General features: G+C 37.2%; 1 protein-coding gene and 1 long non-coding RNA gene across 5 annotated transcripts in view; one reads left to right on the top strand and one right to left on the bottom strand.

Annotated features, from left to right (window-relative positions):
- The window catches only part of Flt1 (fms related receptor tyrosine kinase 1), a 177,733-nt gene that overhangs the window by 93,212 nt on the left and 56,822 nt on the right, over nucleotides 1–27,699 (bottom strand). For all 4 annotated transcript variants that reach the window (XM_078016179.1, XM_078016180.1, XM_078016183.1 and 1 more), the window contains exons 6-12: nucleotides 27,097–27,259; nucleotides 26,857–26,993; nucleotides 24,222–24,396; nucleotides 23,112–23,229; nucleotides 20,902–21,071; nucleotides 19,931–20,090; nucleotides 216–330 (exon numbers count right to left, since the gene is read on the bottom strand). In XM_078016179.1, the coding sequence (XP_077872305.1) occupies nucleotides 216–330; nucleotides 19,931–20,090; nucleotides 20,902–21,071; nucleotides 23,112–23,229; nucleotides 24,222–24,396; nucleotides 26,857–26,993; nucleotides 27,097–27,259 (1,038 nt within the window). The remainder of the gene's footprint in view (nucleotides 1–215; nucleotides 331–19,930; nucleotides 20,091–20,901; nucleotides 21,072–23,111; nucleotides 23,230–24,221; nucleotides 24,397–26,856; nucleotides 26,994–27,096; nucleotides 27,260–27,699) is intronic.
- Nucleotides 1–27,699, top strand: part of LOC110598704 (uncharacterized) — a 130,611-nt gene that overhangs the window by 64,244 nt on the left and 38,668 nt on the right. The window lies entirely within an intron of this gene.

The following is a 27,699-nucleotide window of genomic DNA, read 5'->3' as shown; positions in this document are numbered from 1 at the left end:
TTCCATTAAGAACGAATATTCCTTATCTTAGAATTGGGGTCAGTTAAAGAAGATAGCAGATTAAATAATATATATGTTCATGAAGACATATCTCAGATACTGTTTTTCCTCTCTCTGAATTTTGTTTGAGCATTTGGATTGCTTCTCATTCTTAGAACAGACAGATGAGTATGTACTTTTAGAATATCCCAATGCTAATTTTTTACAAACAGTACCTTATTCTTTCCTTCTATTACTGCTGTACGCTGAGTGATGCTCTCAATTCTGTTTCCTATGTTGCTTTCAGGATCCAGGATAAAGGATTCTTCATTATTGGAACAAAAGTCATACCTATTAAAAAAAAATGTATGTCATTACAATGTTGCTTTGCAGTGTGGTTCAGTCAATGGTGAAATGAAAACCATTGGCTAAGTCCCTAGATAGCAAAATCACAAATTTTATGTGAATTTTCTTTTCTTAGATTTTTTTCCCTATATTCCTTCTCAGAAGTTAAAAATAGCAAATGTATTTACTTGAATTGAAAAAAACAGCACTATGCTGCCATAAGTCCTTCATGTTCCAAATATTAAAGAAAACTGCATAAATTAGAAAAATTAATATCCAGTGGAAGTAACATGCAGACACGGGAAGGGAGTGAAGTTATGTTAATGAATAGAAACTTTGAGGAAATAATAACATTTCACATCTTATAAAAGGCTGGCTTTTAGTCAGAATATTCAGTTGAACTGCTAAATTTTTCCAGGATTAATTAAATGCATATGGAAGCAAACATCTTGAAGTGGTTATTAAATTCAATCTATTTCTTTTCAAGTCTTGGGGTATCATGGCAAGCTCTTTAATTTCTTAGGCCTCAAGTGTTTAATTATAAAATAAGGTTGTTGATATTATCATTAGAGTCCATGCAATTTCTTTTTATTTTAAATATTTCATCATTTTGTATTCTTACCTTCTGAACTAGAACTTTTGGTGGTCAGAAATCTTGCTTGTCTCAATTTTACCCATTTTTGGCAAATTCTGGAGATTTTCAAACCAGAAGGAATTTTAAAGCTTTATTTCCAGAAAGAATGAGTGGTTGATCTTAAGTAGCCAACAGCAGTAAAGATTTATGTAAAATGAAAGTGGGAGGATAAAGAAAGAAAGAAGCCAGGATAGATGGGATTGTGAGGGTCAGAAAAAAAGTTCAGTTATTCCTCTCTGTGTTTTTTGAGCTGGGAGGGCCCCAGAATGTTAAACTGTCTAATGTGATATGCTAGGCACCCTTTCGTTTGTTATATGCCCTGTAACATCCTCCTGCAGAGTACTCACTACCTTCTCAGTGGCCACTTACTGCTCTGAAGCACCAGTGGGAATAGCTAGAGGAGGACAGTGGCCTTGTCTACTTATTCACCCTGTCCTTATAGCTAAGCAAGGGACTAGCCTGTAATTGGTATTCCATAAATATTTGTAAATGTACAGACAGGCATAAAGTACTGTTATATTTCTATGAAGAGTTTTTATTATTTTCAAATGTATTGGTAAGTAGAGAGCATAATATGAGAAACTGCCATGTGTCTGTCACCCAGATTGTTTTGTTTTTTAGTATGTGTGGGGGTGGGAAGCGGGGAGGAAGGGGGTAGTGCTGGGGATAGAACCAGGGCCCAGGGCTAGGTAGGTGGTCTACAACTGAGGTACACCTCTAGCCCCATCATTGAGATTTCATTTATCAAAATTTTGCCACATTTGCTTCATCTGTCCCTTATTGCTTTTTATTTTTTCCTTTTGTGAAGCATTTTAAAACAGATCTCTGACATATTATTTTGGTCCTATGTGCTTCAGTGCATATCTCTAAAAAATACGCATGTTTTCTGAAGTAACCACAATGCTACTTTTATGCCTAATAGGATTAGCAATTCCATGTTGGTATTTGTACCCAATCTATATGTCGGATTTCTCCAAATATTTTTAGAAATATCTGTTTTTACAGTTAGATTATAAGATTTAAAATATAAAAGAAGGTATGACCATTTCTTAAGAAATTTCTTTGATTCCTGTTAGCTATTCTTTAAAATCATCAGGTAAGAGAAGTGAACATTTTAATCCTCCTTTATTAGTAGAGAAAACTTAAATTATATATTTTCTCATTTATTGGAAACATTTTAATAATACAGTTTTATTATTAAATAAATGATTAAAAGATTTATATAAATCATTATATAAAAGTCAGTTTGCCCTGTTTTTTATTATAAGTATTCTCTATTTTCTGGACTGTAACATCTGTGCCTTTCCCTGCCCTCAGTGCATACATGAGTATATATAATCTGTGTGTATACATGTGTGTACACCTGGATTAGACACTTGCGTGTGCACTTAAGCTTGTGACATTAGACACCTGAGGTTCTCTTGTACCTGCAGGAGAAGGCTCTATATTTCATTCTCTTTGTTAAAGCAATGAAAAAGATAAGGGGGCTTTAGTCAAAGATTATACATTCATATACTTGATCCTCAGGAAATGCAAAGAAACATGTTAGAGTAAAGCAAGTCTAGGCATTTCCCAAGGGAAATACAGTCTACTGACTGAGTTCATTAGGGTCTATTGACCTCTCCCCCGACCCCCCACCTCCCACTTTGCCTACAGCTCCAAGGATAGTTACAAACTGCACAGGTCCTACTATGGAAACCATACCTGACTTACTGCCAGGTCTTCCAAAAGAAAAGGACAGAATCTGTGGCTCTTTTCTAATTTAGGGGCTGTTATTTTTCCCTCTTTGTAATTGGAACCATAAAAATAGAATGTCATTTAGGAGCCTAACTCTATAACAACACTTGAAAAGAGATTTAGGGGGAGGGGAATTTGTCTAAGTTTTAAGAATACATCAAGCTCTTAAGGAAGTAGATTGTGCCATGTTTGAAGATGCAAAGATAATCACTGTGCTGGGAACCGTCTTGAGGGGGGAGGAAGCTGAACAACAAGAGGAAAGCAGCATTCGCTCCTGATTTCGCACAGGAAGCCCACAGCACCTCCTGCCAAAGCGAGATAAGAAAGCTCCCATGCACTATTCTGGACAAGGCCACGTTATCAGCTTCAGGTCCGTGCTGTCCTCTCTATGCTCCAAGCCTCTGTCCCTTTTCTAATGAGCTTTAGGACTCCTACCTCCATGTGCATATAGCATGCCAAGTATAATAGCATGGAGGTATTTATAACCAGTGAAAGGAAAAAAGGAATTCTGGGGGTAAGAGAGTATTCCATGTCTTCTCTGTCAATTGCCCTAGAGTTGAAGCAACTTAGTTTTGGACCAGAGATTGACAAATAAAGTACAAGTCAGCCAATTATGCATCCAACACATGGAGCTGGGACCCTACATGTGACATGTCAATCTGTTTAACTCCAACTGGGTGCCATCTGGAGAGCTCTCCCATCTGGTCTAAGTTATTAGTCTTCTTCTCTTGACACATCATGGGAAACTGCCACCCTCCATATATGTGGATGACATACTAATGACCTACATACTTGTAGTGGTAATGGATTTGCCCTGTTCTCTTTACATTTATAAATATTTGACTCTGGGCTGGGGCTGTAATTCATTGGAAAAGTGCTTGCCTAGCATGAGTGAGGCACTTGGTTTGATCCTCAGCACCACATAAAAATTAATAAAAGGCATTCTGTTCATCTACAACTATTAAATAAATAAATAAATAAATATTTGACTCTTTTGTGACCAAAATCAGGTAAAGGCTTAGCACTATATAAAAATTAATAAAAGGCATTCTGTTCATCTACAACTATTAAATAAATAAATATTTGACTCTTTTGTGACCAAAATCAGGTAAAGGCTTAGCACTATATAAAAATTAATAAAAGGCTTTCTATTCATCTATAACTATCAAATAAATAAATAAATAAATAAATATTTGACTCTTTTGTGACCAAAATCAGGTAAAGGCAGTCTGGACCCACAGCAAAAGGTGAAGCCAATACAGGTCAAACCCACAGTATTAGCTGCTGTTAGAATTTGTACTCATTTCTGGCTCACTTCAGAATCTTGCACTTAACCTTTATACCATATGTAATATGATCTATGGACTACTGTCACTACTGTCACATACTCAGAAATTATTATGCCCCAGTGCTTCTTTGTATATAGGAAGAAAAGCCTTCTCAGATATTCACTGTACTAACATTATTAGTGCATTGGGAATTTATGTCTTTTTTAGCCACTTTTTTATAACATGGTTAGCTTGTGTCCAAAATGTGGTTAATGCCTCTCATCTTACATCCAAAATATGTCAAATGTCCATTGTGTGCAGATTCTGCAGTACAGTTGTCATTAGACCTTATATCCTGCAGTTAGTTCCTGAGCTCACCACAGTTCCTATTCACCTTTACAAATCTAGCACTTGCAAATACAATGCATAGTATGTTCCCCAAAGTACTCTTACATTCATTTATCTGTGATTTTTTTAAGTGCTGATTTTTAATAATTCTGACTTTTAGGTTTTCTTTATTCCTTCTTCCTGTTTCCCCACCCCTGCCTAAAATTCAGATCTGTACTTGCTTTTCTTTAGAAGATAGATGATTACATCTGGTAGAATCAGAAGGAAGACTCTAGGTGAGCTTTAGTCGTTGATGGTATTTACATTTTCTTGAAAGTGGCTCTCTCATATGAGAAAAAAATAGAATTGGATAACAATTTCAGAATTGGGTAAAAATGACAGAATTTTTCTCTGAAGAATTTGATGGAGTGGTCCAACTCTTCGTTTAGCCTTTTTAGAAACTGCCATCTAGAGCTTGTTATAGTACCCAAGATTCCTGTTGTTATCCAGTATCAAATTCTCATTTTATAATCAGATGATGTTCTACTAGTTAAATAACCACACCAGTTCTAGAAGGTCTACTTTACTGCTGACTCCTAAGATAAATAGGTATTTGTTTTATTTTAGGATCCCTTTTTAACCTACTAGAAATTATATTAAGCTGACATTTTTTTCCCCCAAAAATCTCTATTCTGATATGGCTTACCCTTGGCTGGCAGAAGGGAAGTGGTTGTTATTGAGCCGATACTATTTGCCAGGCTTGGGATAGGAGATATATACATTCATTTTGACTAGTTCTCACAGTCCCCCAAGAAGCAAGAATCATGGTCCCCATTTCACAAATCCTTTTACCAGTAAGGGAACTGAGATCCAGAAAGATCAAATGCCTTTCTCAGGTTCACAGAGAAAGGGTAGCGCTGGGCAGAACCCTCATGTCCTCTTTCCATCACACCAGAGCTCTATCACCCAGAGTAACTTTATTCCCAAGGAACCTCCCAAATCTTTCCCATCATACTTTCTAGGGGGAGTCTGGCTCAGAGTCACTTGTTTCAAAGAAAAACTCTGGAAGTTCTCTGAATTCAGACTGGCACAAAGTCACACACTATGAGAAAATTTTAATTTTCAAGAGGAAGATGTACCTAGTCCTTTGGCAGACATGGATGAGAGGAAGGTGATAGAGGAATTAGTCATAATTACATTTTGACATAAAATTTCTTTAGGTCATAAATATGCTTTGATGAAAAAATTATGGGAACTTTTTGCCTTCTACTGGCTGACAGATTTTATTTATCATTTTTTAAAATCTTGCAACAAAATAAAATAAGCTAATTTTTATCAATCTTTTTCTTTTCCTGGGAACTTACTTTTGTCTGCATCACCCATTGGCTATTCTAGGATGAACTCACCTGCTTTATTATAAACTTTAGTACTTTAAAGAGCACCTCTGGAATAGAGGTGGAGAGGGCAGGGCTGAACTGAATACTCCTACATCGGATGGCTGCCTATTGCCTGAGCCACTGCCTGGGGATGAATGAGAGAGAGAGAGAGAGAGAGAGAGAGAGAGAGAGAGAGAGAGAGAGAGAGAGAGAGAGAGAGAGAATTTTCAGTGTCTACTTAAAGCTCATTTAATTGGGGGGGGGGCAGCGAGGAGGCTCTAGAAAATTCAATAGCATCCCAAGATAGAGAATAATCTTTTTTTTTTTTTTCCTTTTTGGATGATAAAAGCTGGGTACTCTACTTATCTGTTTAATGGGATTTTACTGCACGAGCTAACTGTGATTAGAATCTGTTTGTAAAGAATATTGAATCATTTCAAATTAAGAAACAAAGGCTAGAACAGTAATAAAGAGCAAATCAAGACTATAAAATGTCCTTTAAAAAAAAAAACTGATAGGAAAAGAAAGACCACCTGGAAGCTTGCCAGAGGGCAAGACCAGGGCTGGCTCTGCATTATGGTGCACAATCCTGCAGAAGGGCCTGATGTAAACATTCCTCTGCTACCATCCGTGTTGTGTCAGAACATTAGGGATAGTGTGTCTGAGCCATCAGATTGATAGAATCTGCAAACACTGTCTTTTCCCCACCTCTCACATTCTCTTAAAACAAATAAAACAATATAGAGGAGAGGATGCTGGCAGAAAAAGGCCTAGGGTTGAAAGGAATGTTTGTATAGAATGGTTCCTGCTCCTTTTGCTTCAGGAAGAGGGCCAGGGTCTTCAGGGTGGTCACAAGGTCAGGCTGAGGGTACTCTAGAGGAATGACTTTCTTGTGCAATTAGAAACCTAGTGACGCCCTGGAGACCATACTGAAAATTTCTTCTTTTCTCAGTGGGGGTGGGGAAGCAGCAGTGGAGAAGCATTTCAGGGATTGTAGGTTTTGGGTCAGCTTCTTGGACAATGGTGGAGGGGATCCAGCACCCTGGGCCACCTCTGTTTAGATAAGAGCTTTTCCGTGAGTGCCTTGGCTTATGCTGCTTCCTGCTCTCGAGGGCCTATGGTCCATTCACTCGGAATAAGGCCTGTCTATCAGCCTCTGCTTCCTTTCCTCCTCTCTCACCTTCACTTCTAGTGTGAGCTCTGGCAGTCCCCTCTCCCCACCTTTCCTATCTAGTATATACAAAATCTAAGCCAGGGCCCAGAGTATCTTCAGCCCTATACCTGGGTGACTGGGAAGCTGAAAAGGTGGACAGTTACTTGGTTACACCCAGGGAGGAGAGGAGCCTCAAAGAGAACATCGATTTTGTTCACTCATTTTTCTCAGTAAAGGACTGGCTGGCCAGCTAAGGAAGAGTGGTTTGATAAATAAGAAATCTTTAGGGAAATGTTAGGAGTGGCGACAAATAATATCCTTCAACATATTCAGGAAAGAGTTTAAGATATTACCTCCACTCAATCACTCAGTGAAGAATATTTCAAACTACTACTGTATTTTGTTCTTCTAAAAAGGAAGATAGTGGCTTATTTACTAGAGAGTGGATAGAAATGTCCAGAAAGTCTTCAGGGTTGGAGATGGGGAAACCACAATTTAGCAAAAAGAACAGATCTTACGATATCAGATCTGAGTTCAAATGGTGGTTTTATAACTTTCTAGATATGTAACTCTGGATAGCAAAAGCCCAGTTATGAGAATCAGAGTTATAGAAAATTGTTCAGAGGACTTGTAGACTTTTTGATTACTTGAATCATTCTGTAATTTGTCCTGGATCACAGCCCACAAAATCACTTTTAATAAATTCTGCTTTGATGTTCTGCCATTGCCAATACCAAGGGATGTCAGAGTTATCGGTCCTATACATCCACATGGTTGAGGAGTTTGTGTCCCAAAGAATGTGAGAGAAGAAGTCATTTCTCTTGGATGTCAAAACACTGAAGCCTTGTACTTCTTTTGACATATTTTCATATTTTGGATCCCTTAATTTTGGAAATGTTTGTTTCTTCTCTTGTCTCAACAACTAACATGTGGGGCTGGGGATGTGGCTCAAGCGGTAGCGCGCTCGCTTGGTATGCGTGCGGCCCCGGTTCGATCCTCAGCACCACATACCAACAAAGATGTTGTGTCTGCCGAGAACTAAAAAATAAATATTAAAATTCTCTCTCTCTCTCTCTCTCTCTCTCTCTCTCTCTCTCTCTCTCTCCCCTCTCTAAAAAAAAAAAAAAAACAAAAAAAAAAAACAACTAACATGTGGGCCCCAGCTCTGTATTGTCTTATTTTTTTCCTTTATCCAGAGTTGTTTCATGATTTATTTTACTTTTTGTGAACCACTACACATTCTTTGGGACTGAATGTGTTCTTAGCTTTGTGAACTCCAAAGAGGCAACCTGATGTTACATGTCTTACTATTATAGTTCTATTATAGGTGTTAAAGAGCAAATAGAAGGAAAATGATTAAAAAATCTAAAGAGTAGCATTTTGACATCTGCAAATTCTAGGGTGATACCAAATGAGTTAATTTGTATAACATCTACAGTGCCTGGTACATTGAAAACAGATCAGTTATGTTGTCATTTGGTTATCTGACTACATTGAGAGCTACTTGAGAATGGGAACTATGTCTTACTCATCATTATCACCTCAGTCCCTAGGGTAGATGAGAAATGAATGTCTGCTCCTCAGTTAACTGCCTGATGAGAAGAATGAATCCTGACAAAGAATGGCCTGATTAGATCTGGACCAAACCTCACCTCAGGTGTCAACCTTGCCATCTATCACTTATCTCAAATGTGCTGAAGAAAGAGGCACTAGTGATCATCCAGTGACCTCACACACACCTCCTAAACTAACACTATGTCACCACCATCAGCGCCTATCCATTCTCAACAACTAATATCAATGAAGACCTGGGCGCTGATAGGGTCCTAGATAGACTCAGCCTAGCAGTATAATTTCCTGACAAATTGATAGACCTGGATAATTTCAACTTAGGCAAAGATGCTGACATGTGAAGAGGTATCTCTGGTCTAATGGAAAATAGAAAACTGACAGTATTCTACTTCTCCTTCAAGAGTAGGAAAAATATTGGCTCATAATTACTTGTACTATTTTATTCCACTTCTCATTCACATTTCATTTCAGGTGTAAAATCATTCCCCCTGAAAGTACACGATTTACTTTCGACTGTTATTAAGGAATGTCTCTGTTTATTGAAGAGACAAGTCAACTTCATGGGAAAATATTAGAATACAGTAGAGTACAGGCAAATAAAATGACAAGAGCCATATGCTACTATGGACTGAACAAGACTCAGTGAGCACTTAATAGCTGAGAAAGAATTCATAAGTGAGAGTAGATCCAGGCTACTATAACTCCCTTAATTTCTTAAATAATCTGAAATACCTACCATTTCTGGTCCCATTCTAACTTCTTTGGAACAAGTCATCAGAGTCACAAGACCTTTCCCTCTCCAAAGATGTAAGCATGTTTCCTGGGAGTATATTAATCTAATACCATGGATCATATTGTCAGATTATTGTCAGCTTTCACAGGATATTATGTATATGTGAAGCCACTTCAGAGGGAAGTGGCTTTGTAGTACACAGCCCCAGGGTTGCCTAACATTATTTAAAAGTACTGGATAACTTTCAGCAGACAAACTTAGCACTTGCATTATGCCAGCCAGAGGGCTAAGTACTTCCTATATTATCTCATTTAATTCTAACATGTCTGGGGATGGAGTTCATTCACCTTACATAGCATGTGTGAGGTGCACAATAATAATATTTCCCCCAAACAAGCTTATGATGTCAGTGCTGTCCTTTGTATAGATGAGAAAACCCTGACTCAAGGAGATTCTCTTGCCATGAATCCCATAGGTGGTAGATGGCAGTAGGCAGAACCAAGACTTAAGCTCTTAAGTCCTTGTCCTTAAACTATAGATTTTATTGCCTTTCTCTATCCTTACACGTTCTAAAATGGGCTCTTGATGTCACAACATAGGCTTCTTAAAACATCTGCTTTCTGGCTCATAAGCTTTTACCCCAAATTACTCATTTTAATGTCTAAGCAGTTGTTATAGAAAACAACCCTTGTAATGACAGCTGAAGTGCTTTCAGTTGCCTGGTTGATGATAGCCACTCATTTGTAGTCTTTCTGACACGTCAACCAGTATAGGTTTTCCAACAGGGTCCTTGCATTCTCTGTGATGGTGATAATTATAGTCTCTGTTTCATAGAAGTTCTGCGATAATGAGATAATACATATAAAGTGTATATAAAACCATGTCCCATAGGGAAGTGCTTAGGAACTTATCTATAAGGAAAATACAAATAGGAATGATAGGCCACACATCTTCTACCAGGGATAATCTTCTGTGTGGCTCTAGATAGTCTCTGAAAACACATTTTTACTTTTCTTAACTTTACTTGTTTAAAAACCTTTTCCAATTTACAAAGGAATATTTGTCAATAATGTAGCAATAAGTGATCATAGTACATAATTCTCAATGAGGACAAGGCATATGGAACATTAAAGGTCTAAGGGCAGGTGTGCCCATGTAATATTTTTTAAAAGCCAGAGTAAAAATCCAAAGCTTTGATTTTTTAGACATGGGAGGCAGAATTTCAGAGATTCAATGCTTGTGATAACATGCTGAAAAGCCATAAGAATAAGATTATCAATAATGAGTCTGTAAAATGCCATCAATCTATAAGAAATGACAAGGTAGACTTCTGGTTTGTAGATAACAGAAAACCCAGGCATGAGCCAGAGAAAGTGAGCTGGGAGGAATGACTGAATCCACTCCAGAAATTTCATGTCAGGTTCAAATCTGCCTTTCTAATTATGGTTTTCACATTTCTTCTCAGCCCAAATACAATGATCAAACCAAATTAATCTTCTGGCATGTCCTTTCTAAAACTTCAATCCATAAATATCTCTGCATCACTCTGCCACATCTTTGTCTCTTTCCCTTTCCCTTTCCATTTGACTTTCCAGAATCTTCAGGATATATTCATATTCTCTCTCTCTCTCTCTCTCCTTGAAGTTGTTGAGAATTGAATCTGGGGCCTCATGCATGAGAGAAAAGCACTTCACCCTTGAGCTACATCCCCAGCTCTCAACAGGTGTTCTCAAATTAACTACTGACAAGAGCAAGCCTCATAGGATAAGCGAGTGCTTTCCCAAACCTGTCCCCAAGAGGACTTTTGCTTCGTCCTTAGAGAGTTCACAGTGACCAACTCTGAGGATTCATATGGAACACCAGTGAAAAGCACCTTCTGCAATGCCACCTATATAGTCCTTCTCCCTTAATTCCATTATCTGAAAATACCTGAGAAATAAATCTCTGAGTTTCATTTTCCTCATGGCAAAACTGAGAAAATTATGATCATTATGTAGAATGGTTGTACAGACTAGGAATAATGTGTGTGAAGGGATGAACACAGCTTTGGACAACAGACAGGGAATACTGGTGAAATTCATTATAGCTATTATAATTGAGCAGACCATTGAACTGAAGATGGCAAAACATTCTACAGGCTTTTGGAGAAAGTGTGAAGAAACAAGGACTAGTGACTAGAAGCTCAATAAGAGGCACTGCCTGAGGAGGCCATAGTCTAAATCCTACACACCCTCTGCATCTTCTCAATCCACCATGTTCTGCTTTTTCATGTAAAAAAAGCACTGAATTTACATTAAACCCACAGATTAGATTCCACTAAATTTTGAAAAATGACCTACCAAGTCAGTGGAGACATATACAAAATGTAGATGTCCACGCATAGGTTCTTGTTTTATAGATGCCATGTATTATTTCTCTATTACCTAAAGATCTTGTATCAGGACATTAGTTTCTAGATTCAGTAATACAAATGCCCCCTCCCTCTTTCTAGTGCTACAGGTAGGACCCTGTACTTTGCACATGCTATGCAAGTGACTAAGGCCAAAGAAAATTGGAAAGGTTCTGTCAGTATTCTCAAGGAGTGTTCCCAAATTGTGTTACTGTCTTTTGGTATTCCTAATCCTGGAAGCTACACTGACTCTTGCTGAACAGATCTCTATAAAAATCCAGCATCCTATGACTCAGCCTTTTAGTTTAAAACACATAATGAAATGTTTGATAGCAATTATGGGAGACAGTTACTTCATTAGAAACAATTACTCATCAGGTTCACTGTAGTACTATGAAGAATGGGAAAAAGAAAATCTCACAAAGCATAGGAAAGTGGGAAAGAGGCATTTGGCAAATGAACTTGTGCTCTGTTCTCAGGACTTTGTATGAAATATTAATAAGGGCTGTTGTCTGAACATTCACATTGGGCAGTGTGCACTTCCTCAACTAACCAGTGATTACATAATAGAATGCGAGAAGTTTCTCATTAGTAAGTGAACATTCATTTTTGGCTTGTGATGAAAGCCTCTTGTATAAGATGGCCAGTTTTATTTGGCTTTGTTGAAGCTCAGAGTTCTGCTAAAGTGGTCCTTGGTCAAGTGGTCTTCTTTAAACTCCTCATTTTATTCAGGGTTTGTTTGTGGTAAATTAAAATTCTCTGTAGCATGCTTGCTTCAAGCCTGCATACCCATACACACTGCACAGAATACATGATAAGAGACACATGAACACAAATTGTAAGTATATTAAAGAACAACGTGGTAAATATTAAAACATGAGGTAAGTGATCATATTTCCAAAAGCAGAAGTCTTCTTAAATTACCATTTCCTTCAGACATCTGACCTACATTTTGCCCCCAGGAAATGTTGACTTTCAATTGAATCGTTAAAGCTTTCATTTTGTAGATAGAAAACAAAATACAGGACATAAAATTGTTATAGCATAAAAATAATAGACATTCATGTTGGCAGTCAATTAAATTTGGGTCCTTGAGTACAGTTCTAATTAACTACCATTAGCAATTGTTTTGGTTTTGTCCTGTTAATTTTACATACCCCACTGATGAACAAAACTATGTTTCTCCCAAATGATGTATCCTTGACACATCCCTAATGATTCTGGGCTTCCTTTCCTTGCCAATTTGCTAACGTAAACAATAGAGAAATGCAATTAGGCAAGCTGCTCTCAGAGTTCCTAGAGGCCTCTGCCTTTCCCTGCTTTTTAGGCCACCCCTCCTCCCCACAGGAGCAAAGAGCAAATCCCACTTAGTCCTGGAGTGGTCAGCTTTCTCTAGACACCCCCGCTAGTGCTTTCCTACTGGGGCAGATGAAGAGTGTTTCAGAAATGGGACATCAAATTGTCATTGAGAGTGGCAGGGACCGTTATTTTTTGTTTAAATTCTAAAGTATGTAATTATTTTAGATTTCAGGCTGACCTACTTTATAGAGCTTTGGAAGTGGTTCCTTGAGGGTCCATCTATGTCTTTTGGGTTTTTCTTAGAAAATTTACCATTTTAGATAAGAAAGGAAAAAGCTTTCCATGAGTTGAGAAACCAGCACCATTTTCTGCATCCTGAAGGGACTAATTGGCAAAAGACCAAATAAAACAAGCAAGGTTTTAGAGCCAACTGGGTAGGGAAGGATAAAGCCTTTGCAGGACAAAGGCTGGCAAAGTGGGTCCAGGTTGACACCAGTGCTGGTGGGACTATTGTATTTTTTTTTCTTTTGCAATGCTGAAGATGGGATCCAGGGCCTCATTCAGATTATTATTTATATGAAAGCATTTTATATTTATAAACTGAAATTTTTTGTTAATTTGTCATTAATCCTCAGAGTTAATGGTCAAATTGCTTTATGATTTATAAAAAGCAGAAGGGAAATATCAGTGTACAACAACTGAGAAATTATTTCAAGCTTTTTCAAAAATAGAAAATGTAATTTAAAGTGATTTTCTCATTTAACTCCTTCATAGCTGTGTATTAGAGGAAAGGGGAGGACCGGCAGTTGCCATTTAAAGAAGGGGAAATGGAAGCACAGATTAAGTAACCAGACAAGGTCACACAGAAGTCAAGGACAGCACCAAGAATAGAACCCATTTCCTTGATTTGATTTCTGATCTTTAGCCCTGAGACCGTACGATTGGCATTCTACAGGCACATATATGGATCCAGTAAGTAATTGCCAAACATATTTGATTTTATATAATTAAAACAGAAATGTTAAAGACAGATGGTGTTTATTTTTTGCATATGGTTGGTACCTAATATTTGTGTGATGAGGAGATGATCGCATTGTATTTAGATTGAACAGCAGTGATGTGCAAAACAGGTTTCTATGATGTGAGCAATATTAATGCAACATTAAGTAGCAGAAATTTCTCTCTACAAATTTTCATTAGCCATCACTGATAGTGGATAAAGAAGTGAGATTTTCATAAAGAACTCAGTTTAATCTAACATTTTTTCCCAGTAGAGGGGACTGATTTAATCTGTTTTGCAGGTATATCTTACAGTTGATCAGTGTTATTACTCAGAATATGATTTATGACAGATAGACAGAATTAAGGCAGCCTACCCTCTAAAGAACACTTGCTCTAAAACTGCAGTAATCAAAGACTGCAGTCCTTGAATCTCTCTGTAGAGACCTAGGTACATTCAACATTTAAAAAACAAGCCTTAGTTTTATATTATTAATTTTTTTGTGTATGGTACCAGAGATTGAACCCAGGAGTACATTCAGCCTTTTTTGGGGGGGAGTGTAGCTGGGATTTAACCAAGGGGCACTTAACCACTGAGCCACATCCCCATCTCTTTTTATATTTTATTTTGAGACAGGGTCTCACCAAGTACGTAGGGCCATATTGCTGGGATTACAGGCATGCGCCACCATGCCCAACACATCAAGCCTTTTTTATTTTTTATTTTGAGGCAGGTTCTGAGTTACCCAGTCTGGCCTTGAATTTGCGATCCTCCTGCCCCTGCTGCCTGAGTCCCTGGGATTACAGCTATGGCCACCACACCGACTTAAGCCTTAGTTTTAAAACTGTAACAAGACAATTCAGAAGCAACCAGTAGCTCTGGACATTAATGGGGAGGTGACCTAAGCTAATGGAGAGTGCCAGCAAGATGACCCAGCAGAAGCCGACTCCTTATTCTATGACTAGATGAAAATGAGCTGTTCAGTCTCAGAAGCCTCTAGTCATTTATCTGAGGGTTTCCTTGACATACAAGAATAAAAGCAGTCTTTCAGCCTCTTAGATTCTTCCTAAGAAAACCAGAACTGGTAAACTAGAGTATAAACAAATGATGCCAAGTCTGCCCTTTCTGTATCTTCCCCTATCCTCTAATCCTACATTGTCTCTAGTTCCCTTAGAGACTAATAACCTCCTTGCCCTGGGCAATCTTTTTTTAATTTTTCAGGTGTAGATGGACACAATACCTTTTACTTATTTTTATGTGGTGCTGAGGATCGAGCCTAGTGCTTCACATGGCTAGGCAAGCGCTCTACCACTGAGCCACAACCCCAGTACCCCACTCCCCAGAAGCTTAGTAGTCTTACTTGTTTCTTCAAAATGCAGGGGGTATGTGAAGTTCCAGAAATCAAATGTGGGCTGGCTGAACTGGTGGCAGCTATTCCCCAGCCTTAGCCATTATGCAGGGCAGAATCACTTCCTCCCATGACTGGGAAACTAATGAATGGGGTAGGCCATGTGACCTGGGAGAGTTACTTCATTCTCCCTTTGCATCCTTCAGTTTATTCTTCCTGTTACTTTTGCCTAACTTTTTTATAGTTCCTTAATTTTATCTAATTCTGAAAAAGTCCTAAGTTATATTTTCTAGAATTCTATGGCCTTTCCTTCTCAGACCTACTAGATTTCCATTTTCAAAGCTGAGAAAGAGTGCATATTATCTTCCACAATTTCTGTTCATTTCTCAGAAATATTTGGTATAGTTTCTCACCGTCATAAGAAATTCCATAGCAGGCAGAAATTTCCTTCCAAGTTACTTAGAAATCTTGGGTCTTAGAGAAATGTACTCCCCTCAATGGTAGCAATAAGTACAACCTTGCATTTCCACAGCACTGTGTATTTTCCCACTTATTTCATCTCATTTTATCCTCATATTCTCTCTGTGAAATGTTTAATTATTTTATATGAGAAGAAGCTGTGAATTAGACATGTGAGAGCTACTAGAAACTTAACATCATTGTGGATGATAAACATGGAACAGGTTTAGCAGATTTATTTAGAGCTCTCTACCAATTGTTAAGATGAGAAAAATCCCCAAACTCCTCATTCAGTCTTGGTAATCTATTTTAATATATCAGTAAACATATTAAAGAAATTTCCTAGTTCTCTTACCAACTTAACACCCAAATACACAGAAATGTAAAAATCACAGAAAGAGTACACTTTATTTCTTCTTGGTTCTATGTGAATTTAAAATAACCATCTTTTTCTCCCTTTTATTCCTAATGGCTTTTGAAAACTTGATATATAAAAATCTATAAATTATACATAACACTGGCATACTATATGATGTTTTGAAATATGTGTGCATTGTGGAATGTTTAAATAAGGATAAGCATACCTGTCTCCTCAATAACTTATCATTTCGTGGGGAAAACTTTCAATATCCTTTCTGATGAGATATTCAGTGCATAATTGTTATCTATAGTCACTCTATCAAGCAACACCACATCATAGCTTCTTATACATATTGTGTAAGAATGAATTATAGGCAAAACCACAGTATTACTTAATTAAAACAGTCATTTACATAAAACATTTTACTACTTCCTTTTTTTAAAAAATATTTATTTTTTAGTTTTCGGTGGACACAACATCTTTATTTTATTTTATGTGGTGCTGAGGATCGAACCCAACGCCCTGCAAATGGCGAATGCCAGGCGAGCGCGTTACCGTTTGAGCCACATCCCCAGCCCCTATTACTTCTTTTTAAAAAGGAGGAAATTTCTAGTTGAGCAATAGTTCTGGTAATTTTAAATACATTTACATATTTATCAGACTCCAGGAAAGATAATCTAAATTTGGTCCTCTTTTTTTTAAACCTAAATACGTAAAGTAGCTGACCATGTTAAGTCAATTAATTTGGGGCTATTTAAAATAAATATAATGTGTCCTCAAAAATTAAACTGCTATGGGTACTGTGGTACCTGCCTATAATCCCAGCTATTTGGGAGGCTGAAATACGAGGATGGTGAGTTCAAAGCCAGCCTGGGCAATTTAGTAAGACCCTGTCTCAAATTTAAAAAAAAAAAAAAAAGAAAGAAAGGTATGGGGATAGAGTTCAATGGTAGAGCACTTGCCTAGCATGCGTCAATCCCTGGATTCAATCCCTAGTACTAAGAAAACCAACTAAATAAGAACAAAAAACCTGTGGCAATATATAGAGTTGCCCTTTAACTGGAGTCTCAAGTTAATTTATTGATTAATTATTGGTACTGGGGATTGAACCCAGAGGACTTTTAGCACTGAACCACATCTCTAGCCCTCCCCCCTTTTTTTTTTAATTTTGAGACAGGATCTCTATAAGTTGTTTAGGGCTTTGCTGAGTTGCTGAGGCTGGCCTCAACTTTATAATCCTCCTGCCTCAGCCTCCTGAGTTACTGAGGTTACAGGTGTGTGCCACTACACCTGGTTGACTCTCAAATTTTAACACTAAGAATCAGTCTACATATTTATGAGCAATGTGTAAGCATTAGTTGCTCAATCTCCTTTGAAGATCAACCATATATATCACTATGTAGATATATTACTATACAACTCAAAAGTGTTACAGAACATTCCTTTTTTATGTCAGTAATGAAAATTCCTAAGTTAATCTAGTATATAAAAACATTTACAGGGCTGGGGATGTGGCTCAAGCGGTAGCGTGCTCGCCTGGCATGCATGCGGCCCGGGTTCGATCCTCAGCACCACATACCAACAAAGATGTTTTGTCCGCCGAAAACTAAAAAATAAATATTGAAAAATTCTCTCTCTATCTCCCCCCCCCTCTCTCTTTAAAAAAATTTACATAAAGACATAGTTGAGAAATTTTAGTAATTAAAGAGGGCTTCATTTATCTATAAATGTTAGTTTTTATCTATCTGACAGGGTGAAATAGAGTTGTTTTATTAGTTTCCTAGGTACAATGATCTTGTATACATTTCAGAAATATTTCTAAGTACACTAATTTGACCACCCAGCACCAAACCTGGGCCTGTGCAGATAAGCTGTTCCATTGGTATACACTCACTAAAGAATGAAGGCTGCTTCTGGATGTGCACATTTTTGGCAGATAATTTGAAACAACAACATATTGAAGAAATGAATTATCTCCAGCATGAAAACAGTTAAAGGTTTCATTTCTGATCTGTCCTGTAAGTAGCAAAAAGTGAATGATTTTAATAGAATAATTCAAATGCCCAACAAATATTTAAGGCTGTGCTCTGAGTCTTGGAAGAATTCTAAAAGGAATAAGATGTCTTCCCAGGCCTTGGTGAGTGTATTCCATGAAACAGGAGGAAAAATCCCATATGCCACAAAGAAATTAAAAAAGAGTGCTAATTTTCACAAGGTTTTACTTCAGCTCCTATCATTCTCCAAATCATAATTTATCAGCATCATGCAACCTCAAATTACTTATGTCACTCCTTGTTATTTTTTAATAGTTGCAACTGAAATTCAATTGATATTAAATTTAAATTTTCAATTCTAAAACAAAAAATTAAAATATCTATAAAAGACTGTTACTCCATAAAAATTCAACTATACACTTTTATCCTATTAACGTCAACTTTTTAGTTATTTTAAATGTATTTGCATGTTAGGTCAGCACATATATCAAAGCATTATGAGAATGAGTCTATAAATAGGGGTTCCTACCTTCACTTAGCAAAATAATACAAGGTCTTGTCAGATCTCACTGAATTTTGAGTGAAATATCTATAGTGGTAAAGAGGGTATTAAAGACTTTCAAGTTCTCTATACTTCTATTTTTAGAAAATGACACTTAAATGAGAAATCAGATATGTGTGGAAATAGTTACTTCTCAGGAATTCCATAACTGACCAGTAATTTTCCACTATTGCTACGCCCTAAACAAAGCATTAAGACACAAAATGAAGAGTTGGGAGTTTCAGGAAGAATCTAGAGAGTTAAATAACCTCTTCTATCTGTTTATGCTAAAATTAGGCCTAGTTTACTTTTTATCAAGCTAATTTTCTTTTTAAAACAACAGTCTTCCCACTCTGCAAGTGGAGTCAAAAGCAATAAAGAAAATATTTTGGCATAATGATAATTCTTGGGCAGTTTCAATAATACCTTATTGTTGCACCTATCAATTCTATTCCTGTTTTTCAAATGAACGCTCATGAACTATATCATTGGTATCATCCCTTCAGACTAAACAAAAACGGGAAAAAGCAAACGGGGTTCATCATCAACAGGATACAAGGAAATGCTGCACATCCCCACAGAGGGTAGGGGTGTATTCATTCAGCAGATACACATTGAGCATCTACTGTGTATCAGACACTCCCTAAAGATACAGGGCAGTTAATTCATAGCTCAGAGGAAGAGAAACATGTGCATATCAGTTGATTTTGCAATGGTGTGAATAAAGTGCTTTTCATATTGTTCAGGGAGAAATGAGGCAGTTGGGTGGGTTCACAGAGAAGGTGATATAAGAGCTGAGCCTTGGGGTTTGATAAAGAAGGACTTCTTATGAGGCAGAAAGTGGGTAGAGGTACATTTCAGATAGATGGAAAAGCATGACTGAAGTTCCGAAGTAAGAAACAGTTGATCATCAGTGTTGGAAAGATCTTGAATGGTGTCCAATGAAGATAAAATGAAAAGTGGGATGACCAGTATAACTGACACAGTGGGGTAGCTGATGTCTGGGGATCCTCAGCTGGGAAACAAGAGGGCTGAGGTTCTAACTTGAGCAAATGACAGCTCATAAGTGACCTTAGTTATATCCCTGTGTTCCTTAACTATACACTCTAGAGAAACGTGTGTAAGAATGAACCAGTGCTGAGGTATGTTTAGTAGGAAAGAGAAGGCTGGAGGTGTAGCTCAGTGGTAGGGAGTTGGCCTAGCATGCCTGAGGCCTGAGTTCCATCCCTAGCACCACATAAAATCAACTACTTAAAGTAAGGAAGAGGAGTAGCTCTTGCTTACCTGTTTCCAAGGCAAGGAGAGCCTTTGCCTTAAGTACACTGCATATTTCCTCTGTAAACTCCTGTCTATTAACCTTAATTTGAGGTGGCAAAAAGTATTTAAAAGCTAGTCAAGAAATGAACTGTCCCTACCTTGCTTTGGAATGATTATGGTTACAGGGGCTCCAGGACCATGTGATTACAGGTTGAGGGATTCCATAGGCGGTACAAGTCAGGATTTGTCTGCTGCCCAGTGGGTAGAGAGTTGGGTCTGGAAATGATGACACTGCCTTTTCGTAAATCTGGGGTTTCACTGGAAAGGAGATGAAGAAAAGGACAGAAGTCAAGAACTGTTCTGATGACTTTCTTCTGGTCCTTACATAAGGGACTGCAGTCTCACTGGTTTTAACGTCAGGGAAACAAAAACATTACAAGCCCTTATATCTGTCAAGAAAACGTCTATTTTTAAAAAGTGGAAGTAGTTTGAGAACATTAATAATTTGATTCTAAGGTATACACATTATGTTTACAATTATAAAAATCATGTTGCCTATGGAAGATAAGCAAACAAGAAATAATTGAGAGGTACAGAAGTGTTTTTTAAAACAACTATTTAAAAATTTGAGCCAGGGGGCTGGGGATGTGGCTCAAGCAGTAGCGCGCTCGCCTGGCATGTGTGTGGCCCCGGTTCGATCCTCAGCACCACATACAAACAAAGATGTTATATCCGCCAATATCTAAAAAATAAACATTAAAATTCTCTCTCTCTCTTTAAAAAAAAATAAAAATATAAAAAAAAAAAAAAATTTGAGCCAGGTGCAGTGGTGCACACCTGTAGTCCCAGCTACTTGGGAGGCTGAGGCAGGAGGATTGCAAGTTCTAGGGCCAAGCTGGGCAACTTACTGAAGCCCTATCCAAAAATAAAATGTAAAGGGCTGGGAATTTAGCTCAGTAGTAGAGCTCTTGTCTAGTTTGTGCAAGGCCCTGGGTTCAACCCCTTACACTGCAAAAATTAATTAAATTTTAAGTTTTTTTGGCATTATTTTAATGACTTTTGAATTGGATAAATCTTCATTAATTTTCCCCTTATCAGGACCCAAAGAATGTACAAACTGTAAACTTACCATTTACAATTAGAGTGGCAGTGAGGTTTTTAAACACATTTGACTGCCTTATGCCCAGCAAGATTGTATAATCCCCTGCATCCTCTGCAGTTACGTCTTTGATAATTAAAGAAGAGCCATGAACCAAATAGCGAGCAGATATCTCCGTTGCAGGTGACCCATCTTTTAGCCTGTAGTTAAAACATGATCAGTAAGTCACTTCATATGCCTCTCTGATATCACTTTGATAATATGGCCATTTCAGTATATAAGCTCAAGTTGATCAGTTTCAAGCCTTGACTTATCAACATTGGTCTAAAAATTTATTCACCAACATTGCAGTAAAGGCAGGTATTGTTTATAGATTGGGTACTACTTGATATGGATTGGCAAAGAGCAAAAAGTGAACCAAGGTAGAAAGAAAAGTGGTGGCTTAATGAACCCACAGGGATGCTGGTGGCCATCTTGACTTTAAGTATTAACACAGCGGTACAAGCTCTGATTCCATCTGAGATGTTTTTCAGAGTTTTTGTTTTTCAGAGTTTTCCTTGAGGCTCCATGAGTAGTACAAGAGCCATTGTAAGTTAGATCAACTAGATCACTTCTCCAGATAAAAATAAAAATAGACGTTCCTATTGTGATCTCATGTGGAGTTCTTATTAGCTATATAAATGGGCACACCAGTTGTCCCTTTCATAGCAAAACTATAGTGAAATCAAGGTATTTTCCCCAGAGGAAGAACTATTAAGACACAAAACAAACAAACTATAAACTTGAAAGCAATTTTAAAACATTTTAAATATAGAATCAATGACTTGATGTCATCCAGTTACATGTAGAGACGTAAGTCAGGAGGTCTGGATACAGGCCTGGCTCTGCTGCAAACTATACACTGTAAGACCAGAGGTTGAGCCTAGTGTCTTCAGATTTTCTACTGATTTTCAGAGATCCCTTTTAAAAACTCTAAAATTATGGGATTTCATTTAAATGCATAGTTCTTTAAGTGGGCATTTTTAATCTGTGAGGAGTTTATTGTGTTCAGTTTATAATCATGCTGGTATTACACAGTCTTGCAAACAAATCCCTATTATTGGTGGGGCTCAGTTCCAAAGCAATTAAAATGACAGTTATACTTTGTGATTACAGGGTCATTTTAGAATTGCTTTATTTCTAACCATTAAGTTGGTACTTTTGAAGATGAGTTGAACTATTTTTAGGCCCTTGCTACTTAGTTACTGAAAAAGTTAGCATGAACAGATAAGGTGACACTCAGGCATTGGTGTATCTCCTGGTCTCTAAATTACTAGAAAATTTAATGATTAACTGTTAACCCTTTTAAGATATTATGAAACAACAAAAAAGTTATTTTTCTATTGCAATGGCATGAATACATAACACAAAGTTTTTTTCTTTAATTCCCTATGAAATATTCAAGGAAATAGAAAACAAATATATCACTCCTGTGATATTGAAAGCCAAGTAATTTAGCTCTGGTTGAGGAAATTGCAAAATGCTACCATTTCAATATTGCATGGATTGTTATCCTAATCAGCTTTATACCTTACCCTTTGTTTAAAGTGTAATGACAAACCAAATATATTAGTGTTTAAAAGTAATTTAACAAAAATGCAGATTATAAATAGATCACACCGTTTTACAACAAGTGTTGTACTAGGATTATTAACAACAACAAAAAACTGTTTAAGTAGTTTCTGAATATGCAACTTTCAAAGTAAATCCATTTGCTCACTCCTGCAAATGAATGTCTTGTCTCTATTAATGTTTGTTTAATTCTAAAACAAGACTGGTACTTTCAACCCAGCTGTATATAAAAGAATTATTTTCAGCATCCTCATTACAAGGGCCCACTTCTTCAGAGTTAATAGAGCATGTTACACATTCAAGATGCTTCCTAGTTGTTGCCCAACACAACCCATTCAAAGAGTGTTGACATCACAGGAAGGTTCGAGATGAAGAAATTTGGTGTCAGTGAGGGACTATCTCAGCTGAAATAAGCAATAACCCCGCCCCCATCTCCTGTTTCATCGTGATGCATTTCTTCCCTCCCCTTCAGTCTTCCTCCCCTCCACCACCCACAAGTCAACACAGCTTCTACTTTCCAGCATTGCCCATTCTCTGGATACTTCTTTCAGGAATTTAAGTTATTGGGCTTTTGCATCTTCTTACTTGCAAAATATGTCTTAAACTGATGAAAATGGTTATGGTCCTACCATACAACTTCTGGTGAGGGAAATGCCTTCACTTTCATGGAGAGCCTGTAGGACCGCTTGCCTGCTATGGTTTCATGCACCTGTTGTTTCCGATGTTTCACAGTGATGAACGCTTTTTCTTGGAAAGGAGAAGTGATAAGTACATTAGAAAGTAATAAAAACCTTCCTGAATATTAAGGGAGGGTGCAGTCAATAAAAAACTAAAGAGAGCTGAGTTACGATGGCACCAAATCAGTGAACCCAGTGGTTGCTCAATGAATAAACTATGTTAAAAGCACCTTAGTTGATGAAATACTTTCAAATGAAACGGTGGAAAATCCTATAGACATAAAACAGTGTCAGAGTGACAGGAAACATCTGAAACATCTGTATCACAGTAACAAAAAAGTGGGCAATATTTCTAAAAAATCTTCTCAGCAAATATGAGTTAGGGGGGAGAAAGTTTCTTTGGCCTTTAAAATAACCAAGAAAGCCAAAAGGAAATAAATGGCTTTTGATAGAATTGCTCCATAGTTTTTGTTCTTCGAACTGTTTTCCTTTTCAACAATGGATGGAAATTGGTTTTTAAGCACTTTCTCTACAGAATTTTCATAGAATTAAGCAACAAATTTAGGATTTCATGATAATAAAACCAGGGATAAAATAGCACTAATTCTAAAAAATGTATCAAGCCTTATGTTTATTTATCAAAAAATGTATCAAGCCTCACTGTTTTGAGAAGACAAGATCACAGTGCCTTCTCCTTTGATTCCTTATTTCATGTAAGTACTTGAGAAAATTTTCCCAGATAAGAAATGTAAAGCTGACCATTTCCTGTTTTGTATATATGGAACACTAAATGAAGAATTTCATAAATATCTTATGATCTGGGTATTAACTATTATGAGCTTCTAAAGAAAAGAATCTTTGTCCAATTCAAAATTATTAAATTTAAAGAGCACTTAATGTGATTTGCTTTTTGGCAGTGGGGTGGAAGAAACTGTGGCAAAGTTATATTCATTTGTGGTAGTGTAACACTTAGCCAAAAGAACGTTTATTCCTTTAAAGAACTCGAAGTCCACAATGATTAGAAAGCATAACTTGAGTTGGCAATGCTGAATTATTGCTTACCAAATATATGCACTGAGGTGTTAACAGATTTGAATGATGGTCCACTCTTCACGTGACAAGTATAAAGTCCTTTGTCTTTGTTTTGCACGTTGTGAATAATAAGAACACTGTAGAACACATTTGCATGGGAATTGCTTTGGTCAATTCGTTGCCTTACAGAAGCTCTCTTAGTTGTCTATAGAAAGAAAACATATAACAAAGGTAGATGTAGTAACTGTTCATGCTTAAAGTAATAGCATTTTGACAGTTCCCAGTTCATTATTTTGACAGGCGCTGCTTTTTTCTTCTGAGAAGGATACCATATCCACCTAGAGCAAGATGTTTGGAAACTACATCTGTCTAGATGTGTTTCAATTATGTAGCATACCAGCCTTCATTTGGCACTTAAATTCTTCAAATTGACTTTCACATGTATCATCTCAGTTGTTTTATACAACCCCTGCGACATGGGAAGAATCATTGCCTCTTTTACCCATGAAGAAACTGAAACCACAGAGACATTGGCTAAAGTATGCCAGAAACTCAGAACTTTTGAGCACAAATCTAGTATTTTTACTCCAGGACACATACCTGGTCTCTACACAGTAACCTGTTCTCTGGAACACACAGATGTGAGCAATAATTATCTTTAGTACGTGGCTTAATGACAGTGTTTCTCTTAATAAATCACTACATAAGTTTCCTTTGCTACTACTGGAAATGAAAAGAACTAAGTTCTACTTAGTATTTTACTAAGGTAAAATACTCCTTGTTTCATTATTTCACTTTGTGAGAATTGCTTGCCAATTCCTGCAAAATCTTGGCAAATGGATCTGGGACAAGCAAGTTTGGCCAGCATTTGGAAGGTGTTGTCCAACATTTATCTCAGGGAAGACCAAAAGAAGCCCTTGAGGCACAGTAGTCTAAACTGGTGGCAATGACCTGCCCACTGTTTTGAGAAGACAAGATCACAGTGCCTTCTCCTTTTCATTTTCAAACACATAATATATAATTTCCTCTTATCAACATTTTCCTATGGGGGTTGGGGTGGGTCATGGAAAAAGACTTTGAAAACCAATCAGATTGATCTTTGGATCTTGAGCTTAGCATTTCTCTTTGCCTTGTTTAATAAACTTCGACTCACCTGCCTTTTTATTTCATGTCTGTTGGCACAGACATGTTCAGGCCATTTTCTTTATTCTCAGTAGTAACCAGAGAGAAAAGTCAATCACCACTATCAAAGGTCAGTTAGTCCCCTAACCTAACAGTCTGAGGAGTCTCTGCTGCAGCCTGTTTGCATAGGCTTTATTGCTTGCTTGAGAATTCTTTTCTTTCCAAGTTTGAATAACATTGGTATTGTTTCTGCCTTGGAGAAGAGTTCATCCTGTGTTTTGGACTTGCTTTGTCCAGTACTGTAGCCACCAGTCACACATGGCTATTTAAATTAAAATTAATCAAAATTAAAATTCACTTCCTCAGTGCACCTAGCCACACTGTAAGTATTCATTAGTCATATGTGGCTAGTGGTTACTTTATTGGTCAGCACAGGTATAATATATTTCCATCACAGAAAGTTCCATTGGACAATACCTTTTTAGATTTCTGGCATTCAATGGAAGTACTATCAATACTCTTAAATTAAATCAGCAACACTACCAAGATAAAAAAGTTTCTTCCCTCTTGGCATTTATTGAGAATATTTGATTTTTATAAAATATTGCTACAAGTCATAGTATTTTAATTTAAATGAAACAATATTATTTTCTAAAAATAGTTTATGACTCCTAAGTCCCTGTATCCCTATAGGGTGCTTATTGCATCTTGATGCTGAATGATTCCATTTCCATGGCAAGAAATATTTATGGGAAACAACAATAGCTTGGGGATGATGCATTAATCTTTTAAACATAATTCATCACAAATTAGCTTTGTGATTGGGTAAGCTGAATGACATAAGAAATGATCATATTTGGGATATGCCACATAAGTCATACGCAGTTTGGGGGCTGGAACTACTGTCAGAATTCTCTGAACAGTTTATCATCTTTTTTCCATTTACACATTTTTTTTTAAAGAATTGCTATCTGAAAGGATATTATATTTGAATAAGGAATCCAGGCTCAGGCTTCGTTCTTCTCATTTTTCTGAAGGACAGAATTGCTCCTTTGACACTTAACAAATGGAATATTGGATGACTGGGTTGTAGTATCTTTTCCAAACATGCTGTAATCAGGTGCCTGAATGTCTGCCAGTACCTTAAATGAATGTGCTGACAAAAACAGCCTCTAGAATGTTGTTGTTGTCATTACAAAAGACAGTCCCTGCCTGGCATTTAGTGATAAATTCCTCTCTCATCTCTAAATCCTAAAGAATTGTTTCCAGGGACAAAACAATCCCCTTTTCCACCCAGAATCATGCAATAGGAACAGCACCCAACACACTTCAAAACAAACCCCTAGACATCAAAAGATGGTATCTATGCACATCACACTGATGAACACCAGGCAAGGAAAGCACCCAGTCCAAGCTCAAAGCTTCTTTATTGACCAACAACTGCCACAGGAGTCAGAATTTTCTCATTTCAAAACCCAATGGGGTTTTACTTGGTAAAAATGAATAGTGTGCAATAGAAGAAATAAAGAAATGGGTTACTCACTTTATCAGGGTAACTCCAGGTCATTTGAACTCTTGTGTTCAGTGCAGTGGTAGCAGTACAGTTGAGGGTGAGGGTGTGACCTCTAAGTAATTTCACTGGGCTTGGTGTGCTTATTTGGACATCTATGATTGTATTGGCTGAAAGCAGAAGAGACAGGTTTTTAAAAAATCAAGATTTCATTAGGCAGAGAAGCCACAGAACATTCTGACTCACGTTTCATGCCCCTGGAGCATCACTTACTTTGCCGATGTGTGAGATAGTTTGTTTTATACAAATGTCCATTGACTGTTGCTTCACAGGTCAGAAGTCCTATTTCTCTGTATGTTGCATTTGATATTATAAAGCCCTTCCTACTGTCCCAAGTTATTCTTTTTCCATCAGGGATCAGAGTATCAAATGGAAACTGAAAAGGAAGAAACATGCTTTAAAAAAAATCACATTGGCACTGTGGCAAAATTTTCATTGGAAACATAATTTTCATCCAAAATGAAAAAACAGTACAGGTAAAAATTGGATTGTTTGTTGGTTCTTTAGTGTGTTGTTTTTTTCATACATAAAGATACATTTGTATTATGATACACTATAGTAATTAATGGTAATATATTCTCAGACTTGGCAAAAACCTGCATCCACCCAGGATAGAACTTGCTGTCATGTCAGACTTTTGATAGGAGCCCATACCATAATCTCTGGCCTCTGGGAATCTTGATAGTAAACTGGCTTTGTACTCAACAGAGAAACCAATTAGCATTTTTCAATGGGCTGCTGAGCTATTCTCATCTTTTGGAAATTTTAATAAGTCATAATTTTGTTCTCCCATTTTACATGGCTGTCTCTAAAGGG

Source organism: Ictidomys tridecemlineatus, chromosome 6 (assembly GCF_052094955.1).
Source record: "Ictidomys tridecemlineatus isolate mIctTri1 chromosome 6, mIctTri1.hap1, whole genome shotgun sequence".
NCBI classification, from domain to species: Eukaryota; Metazoa; Chordata; class Mammalia; order Rodentia; family Sciuridae; genus Ictidomys; species Ictidomys tridecemlineatus.
Note: the sequence above shows the minus strand (reverse complement) of the source record. Positions and strands in the feature narration are given on the sequence as shown.